Here is an 11,722-nt window from a genome sequence, read left to right as displayed (position 1 = left end):
CAGGGGCCAAAACCAGAGTGTGCCCAAAAGGAAATGTGTCCTAGTCTGAGTTTGACTCTGGGAAGGAACAAAAATGAGTGAAAGCCACCAAAATTCAGCCCCCCCACCCCTTGCTGCTTACAAGATGGCTGTATTTGCAGTCAGTGCAAAATATTCCTTGCAAACTACCCTGAAAGTGAACTAAATATAGAAAAACAGGTGATAACAAGAAGCTAGGGAGGTTTCCCTCTTTCCAGTTCACAGAGCATCCTGTTTGTGATTAGCCTGCAGTGCTGTGCATAGACAGGATGATCTCCAGCACTCCTACTTAGGGCAGGGTCCTCAGTGCAGCTCCTTTGGTCACAAACCAAACCTTAAAAAAAAAACCAAAAAAGCCCAAAATAGTAATTTTGATTTGTGTTAAGATGGGGTTGACTTTCTTGGCAAATCTGGTGTCAGCTGTGTGTCAGGTATTGCCTTAGTCCTGGCTGCCTTTTTTCCCTTGGTATAAAGGGATATCTGCTCCCCCAGTGCTGGTGCTGAGGTAATGGGATGACTTGGAGCACAGAATTCCTGGAACAGGGTCCAAGCAAGACGTTTGCATTGATAATTGGGGTCTTTCCAGCCCCTAAGTGGAACCAGACCATCTCCTCAGCCGTTTGTCAGTAAACTCACAGTTGTTATTTGCAGCATTCAGTGCACGAGTTAAGCAACCTCCATCTGCCTTTTTGCTTTTTAAATTCTATTTAGGGAGAGTTTGGGTGTCTGTGATGGCCCAAAGGTTTAACCCAGGGTGATTGGCTTGGACTAAGGTCAAAGCCAGAAGATTTAGGCATTGTGTGGGCACCTTGGGAAAGGCAGGCCAGAAAACAGCACCGTGAACACAAGCACTGAGAACAGCTCCAGATTTTTCTGTGTCAAAGCAGGAATTTTTAATTCTGTATCTGAATTCCTTTGAAAGCACAGGAGATATGTGCTCGTTTCTTTCTCTCCTACTTCTAAAGAAAACTGTAGCAGCTCTGAGCAACCTCAGAAACCCAATAGGAATTACAGAAGAGGTAATTTGTGGTATTTATGCATAGGGCATTGACAACCCTCTCTCCGTGGGGTACCAAATGCTTTATGCTTTGTTTTATTGAGATTTGTTGCCCACTTCTTGCTCAGGGAAGCTGTGGCTGCCCCATCCCTGGAAGTGTTCAAGGCTGGGTTAGATGAGGCTTGGAGCAATCTGGGATAGTGGAAGGTGTCCCTGCCCATGGCAGGGGGTGGAATAATATGCTCAGTTATGTCCCTTCCAGACCAAATCCTTCTGTAATTCTATCATTTAAGTGCTTCGTTTTGGTGTTATTCTTTAGTCCATATATTGTAATGCTTTTAAGTGCTTACAAGATTATAAAACAAAACTGCAAAGAACTAACAAATGTTTGTTTATTGTGCAAAATACTTTGAAAACTGTGATATTTTCTTTCCCATTTAACATGAAACTTCCAAAGGTGTCCCTTTGAAAACTGTGATATTTTCTTTCCCATTTAACATGAAACTTCCAAAGGTGTCCCTGTTTCCTGCTGAATGGCAATGCATCTTAAACTTCACTCAGTTGCAGGGGGAGACTGATGCTGACAGTCCCTACAGATGCAGCTGAAAATCTGGCCTCTGTCTGTAATGAGAAATGTCACTGTCAGTCATTCCCTCCTGGCAATGAGGACCAAATCTGTCCAAAATAAGTTTTGGCAGGGAGCTGGGTGTCTCTCCCAGGTGCTCCTGGTGCTGAGGATCTCATCCCAGAGGAGCTCAGGGCTGGATCCCACAGCTGGGGAGCCCGCAGCACCATCGAGCTCCAGTTCATGATTCAGCCTCTGGCCCTGAAAAACTTACAGATGTGCTTAATTTCCTTAAGCAAGCGAAACACAACTCCCCTTCAGTGCACATGCTGGGCTCTCAAAACTATTTAATGGGATGTGAGTGAGCCTGGACTGACTTCATCCCGGGGAGTCTGAGGGTGGGCGGAAGCCAGGACTTGTTGCTGCGTTCTAGGAAATCAGCGTGCAGCCTCCCAGGCAGAGATTTTATTTTATTTCATTAGCAAAGCCCCTAAAAGCTGTTTACTGCTGCCCATAGAAGCAGCCGCTTGCTTTTCATGCTTTATTTGGCCGCGGGAAGGGGCCAAGCCGTGCATGTGGAGAGGGAGGTGGGGGAATCCCATCCCTCTCCCTCTGTTCTCCCTCCCCTTCCTTATCCCTCCTGACGTCTGGGAATTGAAATCTTTAATCACGCCGAGGAGCAGATGAGGCGCCAGGGCAGCTTGTCCCACAGTTCCAGAATGTAGCCGGACCCGCCGCCCGTCCCGGCTGACTCCAGGGGAAGCCGCGCCGCTCCGAGAGGTCGGTGCCTCGCTCGCCTTCGGGGCTGGGTTTGCAGCGATGCCGAGGAGGGGCTGTGCTGTTTTGGGGCACGTGTGGGTATCCCAAGCAGGGAATTTCTGCAGGGTTTTGCTCTCCGGGAAGCTTGGAATTGGTGCAGTGCTGGGCAGGGGTGACAGGTCCCATCCTCTTATGGTGAAGTGGCTTCAAGATGCATTCCCTGACAGTCAGTCTAAATACTGCCAGGACTGCCTTGGCAACTCTTTCGGGGCTGTGAGGAATGCACTTTTTTTGTTGGTTTGATTTTTTTTTTTTTTGGCCTTCTATTTTGTGGTTAATTGTCCAAAACTGCAGGATATTGCTGCCAGAGCGTACTTGGAAGGGTTTGCTACCAGTGTGGGATTTTCCCACCTGGATGAGTGGGTGGGTTCAGCCTGATGGGCTGGGGGAGCTGCAAAAGCTCAGCCTGGGAGTGCAATTGTATCTGTTTTGAGTCTGGTGCTGCGATGTTTGAGACCTTTTGTTCAATAGTGGAACTGAAATAGAGGAACTTTCCAGGAGAGAACGGAAAGGGGTTGATGAATCTGGGTTTTTTAGGTCCTTTAACCAGCAAAGCACTCGGGGAATGTGGAACAGATTTATCCCCTGCAGTTGGCTGCCTCGGGCAGGTCCCTGTCTCTTCTGCAGGGCTGCCCCTGGTGCTGCTCATGTGTCCAGCAGGGAGTGGGACACGAGGTGACATTGCTTCTGCCGGCACTTCTGTGCAGAGACAGTGATGACCTCTGGCATGAGGAAATGTCCCCAAACTGTGGCTGTGGAGGATGGAAATAATTCACAGTGCCTCCAAATCCTCACCTTTAGTTGTGCTGATTTAAATATGTGGCAGGCATTTTTTTCCCTTTAACGAAAGTGACAACATATAAGATTTCCTGTACAAAAAAGGGGATCTCTGACTGCCTTAACCTCCAAATCCCCTCCGAGCACACAGCTGGAGCAAGTGGAAAGGGGTGTGTTCCCGACACACACTTATTTTCCAGGCCCTGGAAATACTCACCACATGCTCCATATGTTGCTGCCTCCAAATTCCTTCCCTGGGGGTGAGTAACAGGGGAGAGGCATCAGCGTGCTGCGGGGTCCCTGCCTGCCAGCAGGCTGCTGTCACTGTGGTCCCCTCAGTCCCAGAGTTCACACTCAGCCTGGCTGGCTGGTGGCACCACTGATGGCAGAAAGGGATGGGGAGGGACCACAGAGTCCTGGGGTGGGGGCTTGGCATGTGGCAGGCGAGTTGTGGAGAGGGAGCTCCTCCAGAAATGTGTTTTCCACCACTTCAGACAGGTGCATTTGTTATTCCTGATTTACAGGCAGGAAAATGAATTGTTGGAGAAGAGGCAGAATGGTGATGGGTTTGCCTCTGAGCAGACAGAAGAGATGAAGTCCCTGTTTCTTGCTTTAAAATCACAGTAAGGATCCACACCCTGGGGTCCAACTGTGTCCAATCTGTGTTAAAACCAGGATTACTGTGAGGGTGGTGGGGCCCTGGCACAGGGTGCCCAGAGAAGCTGTGGCTGCCTCATCCCTGGAAGTGTCCAAGGCCAGGTTGGACAGGGCTGGTGGAAGGTGTCCCTGCCCATGGCAGGGGGTGGAATGGGATGAGCTTTAAGATCCTTTCCAGCCCAAACCAGCCTGTGGTTCCATGATAATACTGACCTGATCCTTACTGATGCATCAGGGTGGAAGCTCCTGCCTGAATCAGAGCCTGCCATAAGCCCAGATCGGTGCAGGCTGGAGGAGTTGATTTTTCTGGACTTCAGATCCCTTATAACCCTGGTTAACGTGAAGAGATCACACACAGACCAGTGCTTTTGCCAGAGTTTGGCATCCTGTTTGTCAGGAGAGTTGCACAGAAGTTTCAAGGAAATCAAGAGCAGTTTGGTGGCATTACAAAATGGCAAAAATGAATTCAGTGAAATGACCCTGTTAGAAGATGTGAAGAAACAGAATTTACTCCAATATGTATAAACTGTTTTCCGTAGTAATGCTAATGTATTTTTATTGCATCACATGAAGAAATTTAAAGCAATACTGTTTTTCTCTTGCCACGTTCCTTTTTTTCTCCATTGCTTCCATCTCATACTGAGGGCAGTTAAAGTTTTATCTGCCCTGCCCCCTCTCCCACCGTGTTTTCAGTTGGATACAGCAGGATAATGCTGCGAGGAGGCTTGTGCTGGTTTCATTGGGCTAAAAGGTCCTGTTTGACTCCAGACTGCTGGAATCTGCCCTAATCCCGTCACTGGTCATGTCCTTTCTGTGTTTCATTCATTGTTCTTTGAGGTAACTGTTACCTTGTATTTGCTATTTACAGGATCTTGTTAGAATTCTGAGAGAATTTTGACTTTTTTTTCAGCCAGTATGTGCTATCCTTTTTTGGAGCTGATATTATACTTAAATTTCTACAGTATGAAAGTGCCTAGAATATATTAATTTTTGGCCTTATTTTAAAGGTATTGAGCCTTTGTTGCTCCCATTGCATTAGTGGTTTTTCATCTGAAAAATAAACAGACCACACTGGAAGGACTGAATTTGATTAACTGAGGATTTGCAGCCCAGCTTTTGATGTTGGTATTCATGTGTTCTTATTTATTTGAACTTTTGGTGGATATTTTTGCTAGTAATTCCATGGGAAAGTGACCTTGTATTTCAAAGGTACCGTCTATTTGCTACAGTACAAGCGAGATGCTGCTCTGTTTGTTGCTGGGTTGTGTTTTCTCTCAGGATGGCACCACTGAATTTTCTTGGAGAAAGTTCCAGTGCTGCAGGGTTGGGTGGAGAGTGCAGCTCAGCACACCCCGGCTCCCGCTGGACACGGGGAGCCATGAAAAAAACCGGGTCAATTCCATCCGGGAACCAGGCTGCGGGAAAACCCGGACTGGAGATTTCCCGGAGTACGGAATGGGGGAAAACCCGGACTGGATTTTTCCCGGAGTACGGAATGGATTCGGGGGAAAACCCGGACTGGATTTTTCCCGGAGTACGGAATGGATTCGGGGAAAACCCGGACTGGATTTTTCCCGGAGTACGGAATGGATTCAGGGGAAAACCCGGACTGGATTTTCCCGGAGTACGGAATGGATTCAGGGGAAAACCCGGACTGGATTTTTCCCGGAGTACGGAATGGATTCGGGGGAAAACCCGGACTGGATTTTTCCCGGAGTACGGAATGGATTCGGGGGAAAACCCGGACTGGATTTTTCCCGGAGTACGGAATGGACTCTTAGGGGAAAACCCGGACTGGATTTTCCCGGAGTACGGAATGGGTATAACTTGTTTTCAAGTGTTCAGCTGAGGCTAATCCAGAGGAAAATAAAGGGAGATTGAAAGGGGAAGCCCCAGAATTTTCTGTTGCTGAGAAATCCCTTTGTTTGGCTATTTCTGTAATCCTTATAGTAAGCTTGACAAAGCTCCTCTGTGAAGTATCAGACAAGAATTTTGCAATCAGGACCTTCTGCTATTTGAGGTTTTCCTGATGTCCAAGCCTTCCTGCCCTGCACTGCTATTTAACCTGTTGCTGTTGTTTGTGAGTCTCAGAAGATCCCTCCTGCCTGCCTTCCCACACTCAGTTACCATCGTGGCCTATTTGACACCATCTATTGCTTTTCTTCTCACCTGAACAGATCAGTTCTTCCATAATTCTTCCTTTCACAACTTCCAGAACTCTAAATTAATTCTTTTCCACTTCTGAAAGAGAATAATCCTTATGCCCGGTTAAAGCAAATCAGGAGAATGGAAAATTCTGTAAGAGGTGTTATCAGAGAAGCCAGAACCTTCCCCCTGCTCTCTGCCACTCTGTTTCTTAGTTCAAGGAATCTGAAAAATGCCGACTTTTTGCTGCTGTTTGGCACATGTACCTCTGCAGCCAGGGCAGGCTCTGCTTCCCTGGAGGTGACAGTCAGAGTCCTGAAACCCACCTGTAAAATGTTTGCTGTTTTTTATAAACAATGACCTCATTTTATTAGCTGGAAAAATAAAGCAAGTGCTTCCCATGGCTAAAGGCTTCAGTTACACTGCAGTTGTTCCGTTCATCTTCAATCAAAAAAAAAAAAATCACAGCCAGGGAAGGGTGGTTAACAACTCCCTGTTACAACTTGCATGTTTTTCCATTCATTCTTCCAGCAATTTAGATCTGATTTAAACAGATCATGCCTGGGTCACTCGTGCATATTTATTTTTCCTTGAAATTGCTACAAAGCTGCTGTTTTTGAAGGGAAACAGGCATTTGCCAGGAGCCTCTGCATACCTGTCCATCAAAGTGAATAGAAGTGAAATGTCACTGCAGGAGGCAGGGGCTGGTTCTGCCAGAAGCAGTGAGGCTGAAATGTGGAGCACAGAGATGACAAAAGGCCAACAATCTGTGCTTAAAACCCGGGTTGTTGAGACCCACATGAGGGGATGGCACTGTTTCCATCAGGGTGACTTTCTGCTGACGTGAAATTCCTGACCCAAACTGAAGAGCACTGAAATCCAGGCCAGCAAAGCCAGCTGCAGGTGCTTGAGGTCTGTGGGCTGAGGCTGGCTGTCCTTGGTCAGTCAGCTCTGGCCACGCTGCAGAGGTTATTTCTGAGTCCCATTGATCCTCTGCCATGGCTAACTCTGTAACTGCCACTGCTTTCAGTCTGTTCAGTTAAAGCAAAACTGTTCCAGCGAGTCCAGAATGCAACTTCTTGGGAATTAATTAAGAAATAAACCCCTTCTTTTTAAACTGTTCACATACAAACTCCACTGTGGATCCCTCCTGCTACAAAATTGCTTTATCACAGCAACTGAGGTCATTAAATCAGTGGTTTGAGGAGCCTGGCTGTTCCTCTTGATGCTTTTCATCTCAAGATCGGTGTGTGCATGGCAGGGACATGAGAAACGTGCTGTCTGTACACCTGTAATGATCTTCGTCATGATAATCAGAAATAATTACTTCTGTACAATTTAAACCAGAAGTTATTCTGGAATCTGTGTGTCCAGTCATTTGCCAGTGTTGCTCATTCCCACGATCAGAGCAGAAGCCATGGCTTTGAGTTCCACTGCTGAGATTGTCCTGCCCAGAGAGCAGTGCCCAGCCCCAGGCCCAAGCAGGCTGAGAGGAGTGTTCTCCACCAGGTTTATAAACACAGTTTAGTCCAAGGCACTGAACAGCTGTATTGGAGGACCAAAAAGATAAAATAATATGTAGGAATTGCAGGAAAATCTGTGTGTTCTTCTCCACCCACCCTTTCAGTGCCATCAATGATGCCTTGAGCTGCAGATCCCAGCTTGTGGTGCCTTAACTGGGAGCTGCAAAAAACTGGATTTTGACATGATGAAATACAACTTTTACTTCTTCCTCCTGACATTTGCCCTCTTGTAGGTCCTGGTCACAATGCTGATTCACACTTGGTTCTTCCTTGCCTGCCTACCTGTGATGAGCCATGTCTGGGGACGAGTGGGCCAAGGTAAGGAGCCTGCCTGCCCTTGTGGGGCTGTTCCCTTGTCTGTCCCCTGGGATAGCCCAGCCCTTCCCGTTGGCAGTGGCACCACTGTGAGGGGCATTCCCAAAGGCAGGCTGGATTTCAGGGGGCTGCTGTGCTCTGGTGTCTGTTGGTGAAGCTCCAAACAGCCTTTCCCATGCATGAAGAGTGATGAGGGATCAGGGGGCCCATCTGGGGAGAGGCTCTCTATCCCTCCCCACTCTGCCAGGCTTGTCCTCATCTCTGGCAGCAGTTCAGCCACTCCCTTGCACCAGGGATGCATTTCAGCCTGTGCAAGCAATGAGGGGGTTATGTGATCAGTGGGAGCCTGAGAAATAGGAAGAAAAAGGGTGTTACTTCTTTAGTCACGGCACCTTCCTGCTGCTTTGGGTGTATATGATGAGATGTGGTGCAACATCTGGGTGAGAAAGCAGGAGGTGATTCCTCCTGTATCATCCTGCTCCCCAGAGGGACCAGAAAATACCTACTGCACCTCAGCACAGCCTTTCTGACGTGGAAGAACCACCTTAATGTTATGCTTGAACGCTGTGTGGAAGAGCACAAAGGTTTCTAGGAGGTGATGGCACTGCAGGGCTGGGACAGATGTGTCTCCCTGCTGTGTGTCTTCCACACTGCTGCACTTAAGCCTGGGCTTAACTCCCTGTCAGCTGGAGAGCAAGGTTACAGCATCAAATAGTGCACATCTAACGCAGGGCAAGGAAACAGTGGAGCTTTCATGGCACTGGGGATCATTTGCATCCAGCACATAATGGTGCTTTAGAGGATGATGTCCTTTCTGGTATGTCTGGGGACATTCTTGTCTTTTTAGCTTCTGGACTCCTAGAGTGATGCCCAAGGAGCTGGACCACACTTGGCCAAAAGAAGACAACTCCATGTTTAATCTAACTCTGAATTCCCCTCATTGTTTGATGATCTTTTACCATTTCTCTTAGGCATGATTTTGAGATTTGCTTTTTGCCCTTCACCCCTCTTTCCCCTGTTTTCTTTCTTCCTCTTCAGATTTGCCTGGGGTGAGATGTGAATCTGCCCTTTGTTTCCCCAAATAGTTGTCTGCTTGTTGGGCAGCCTGCAGGAAGTCTCTGCAAGGAAAGGTTAAGGCACAGATGTTGGGCTGAGACAAGCAAGACCTCACTGCCAGCTCTCACTGCTTTCCTGGGTGGTGACATCATGGCAGGGATGTCAGGAGGTGTCTGGGCATCGTGCAAGACCAGAGTAGGGACCTGAGGAGCCCTGGGTGACAGTCTGGCAGCACTGACCAGAAACTCCAGGTCAGCCTAAGTTTTTTTGGTGGTTTTTTTTTTTTTTTTTTTTTTTTGGTTTTGTTTTGTTTTGTTTTTTTTGTGAGTAATTGTAAAGGGAAAGAGATTGGTAACAGCTGCAAGTGAGGGGAACACTTGGGTGCAGATGTTTATAGTGTGCTCACTCGCTGCAAATTAGGGCATCCTGCTGGAAAGGCAGCTCTGGGCATGGTGTCAGAAGGAAGGGAGAGAAATCTGCTGAGTTGCCATCCTGCATCCAGCCGAGTGAAAAAGTTTCATATGGTGACATTTGTATGACAGGAATCATTGATTCAAGGAGTGACACGTGAGCTCCGACCTCTAGCTGGGGTTAACAGATAGCTGTGAAATCTGGAGATGATAAGGGAATGTGCTCTTTCTTCTCTTTACCTCCTTGTCTGATACTATTTTTTTCCTCAGGATTTGTCATTTAGTTTGCAGCTCCCTGCAGCAAACTGATAGAAGCTGGTGCCCATGAGTTATGGTCCTGCCAGGAGCTGTTATTTACACTTTATCAGGTTTCTTTCCTTTCTTTTTTTCTCCTTTCTCTTCTTTCTAAACCTAGTTGGTCCTTGGAGCTGCCTCTGAAATGATCTTTGCAGAAGTGTGGGATCCATCACCTGGGGAATTTCTGTATTTCTCAGCAGCCCAAGCCTATTGAAGAGCCTTGCCAAGCCCATTTATGTGTTTGCTGCCCTCCCATTTCACGTTTGCACTGAACACTCTTGCTGTACAAAAACATTCAGCATGAAAGCTCCTGGGAGAGCCCTTCAAGACATGAAGGGTGCAGAGAAAGCCCTCACCTCTGTGGGAGGCTGCTTTACCTTTTCTGCAGGGGTATAAAATGAGCACCTGAGAAACTGCTCTTTGCATGGGAGGCTCCAGGCCTGCAGAGGTGCAAGGGGACTGCAGGAGCTGCCATGCAATCCCAGGGGATGCTGAGGACTTGCCTGGGATGGTGAAGGTTCCCTTTGTACTGCAGCTGTTCCTTTGTTCTTAGAGGAGACAGCACCCAGAGGTTTTGTGGGAGGAATTGCACCGTAACAGCATGGACATGTCTCCTCCTCCCCAGGGTCAGGCCGGCTGAAACTCACTGTCCTCTCAGAAGACAGGCTCCAGATGAAGTGGAAAGAGACTGAAGGGAACATCAGTGGCTACAAAGTTCGGGTAAAGCCCATGGCAGGTATGTGCTGACACCCTGGACATCAGACCCAGCAGAGATTCGTGTGCGAGGGAGGGACTGAGCTCCACCTTTCGTCTGGTGGCCAACAGGACCTAAGTATGAGCATTATTTAGACCTTAAGGGAATAGAGACAAGGCAGAGGGGGACTTATCCACAGCCTGTTCTGTTCCAGGTGTTGATTTCACTGGGCTGTACATGCAGTATGGACAAGGAGCCTTTCTGGCCACCGTGGGAGCAGTCTGTAGTGCCACCCAGTGCAGGCACAGTCCCTTTATCACTCATTCACAGGAAAGAGATGAAATTCAGCTCTGTTCATCCCAGGGGAAAGGTTTAGCCAGAAATGCTGTTCTTTAGGACTCTGCGAGACAAATATGAAAAAGGTTCATTGCCTGGCTCTTCTATGGGAGCTCCCAGCTCTCCCACCACCTGCAGGGACATGGAATGGGAAGACTTTGACCCTATTTGTGTGGCGAGGCTCATCCCTCTTGCTCCCTACCCCTACTCCCTGACTTCAGATGTTGAACCTGGTGGTGTTGGAAGGACACGATGTCCTGCAGCGGGGAGGAGGGGCTGCAGGCATCCTTAGTCGAGGCTGGCATTCAGTTTCCAGTCGCTGCCGCTTTCCCAGTGAGCCGGAAAAGGGAGCTGCCGGGCAGGAGTGCGGGCGGCAGCTCCTGTGATCATCCGCCCGCTTTTAGCTCAGCCCCCACCTGTTTCCCAAGCTGGAGCAGGAGGTTTCTCATTCCTTCCCTGCCCTGCTCCTCCCCTGAGCCTCAGCTCAGCAGAGATTGATGAGCATCCCGGGAATGCAGGGAATCCCCACCGGCCTCCCAGCACATGCCTGAGGCTTTCCCTCTTAGGCTGGGGAGTTTCCAGCCTTAGGCAGGGGCACAGGGATGGCTTGGACAGAAACAGATCCATCTCCATAATTTCAAGCTTGCAGACCTTTCCTGGTCAGAGGGGTTTAGGGAGCTGCTGTGCCTCTCTCTGGAGCAATTGTTGCCTCGCTCCATCTGCTCGCTGCCCTGCCAACACAGAAATGCCCAGTTCTTGGCTGGTCAAGGCATCCTGGGACAGGGTCCAGCAGCTTGGGACATGGCTGTGGAGGGGTCTGGAGGCAGTGCCAGCCCCAGAAATGAGCTGTGTCCTGCAGGCAGCAGCTGCCCTTGTGCAGAGATGGGGCAGAGACAGCACAGCTGGGATAAGTAAGATGAGTCCCAAGTGCCAGTGGTGACCTCCAGAGACATCGAGTCACTTCCTCATTTTGTCACATATGACCTCAATCAGTTGGGTGTCTTCATTCAGCAGTTGCCAGTCTACACTCTGAACACCAGCTTTTCACTCAACAGCTCCTTGGGAAGCCGGTGAGAGTTGCACTAATCCCGGGTGGGAAGTAATTTCCTAATT

General features: G+C 48.6%; 1 protein-coding gene across 4 annotated transcripts in view; it reads left to right on the top strand.

The window, feature by feature from the left end:
- Positions 1-1,978: 1,978 nt before the first annotated feature.
- COL20A1 (collagen type XX alpha 1 chain) overlaps positions 1,979-11,722 on the top strand; it is a 53,183-nt gene continuing 43,439 nt past the window's right edge. For 3 of the 4 annotated variants that reach the window (XM_069034381.1, XM_069034380.1, XM_069034378.1), the window contains exons 1-3: positions 1,979-2,360; positions 7,735-7,819; positions 10,205-10,315. In XM_069034381.1, the coding sequence (XP_068890482.1) occupies positions 7,747-7,819; positions 10,205-10,315 (184 nt within the window). In that variant the 5' untranslated portion in view covers positions 1,979-2,360; positions 7,735-7,746. Of the gene's footprint in view, positions 2,361-4,516; positions 4,671-7,734; positions 7,820-10,204; positions 10,316-11,722 lie in introns of those variants that run through there. The other variant, XM_069034379.1, reaches the window with a different exon arrangement.

The sequence above is a fragment of the Aphelocoma coerulescens genome, chromosome 20, assembly GCF_041296385.1.
Source record: "Aphelocoma coerulescens isolate FSJ_1873_10779 chromosome 20, UR_Acoe_1.0, whole genome shotgun sequence".
Lineage (NCBI taxonomy): Eukaryota > Metazoa > Chordata > Aves > Passeriformes > Corvidae > Aphelocoma > Aphelocoma coerulescens.
The sequence above is the reverse complement of the archived record's forward strand: the minus strand, read 5'-3'. Positions and strand labels throughout refer to the sequence as shown.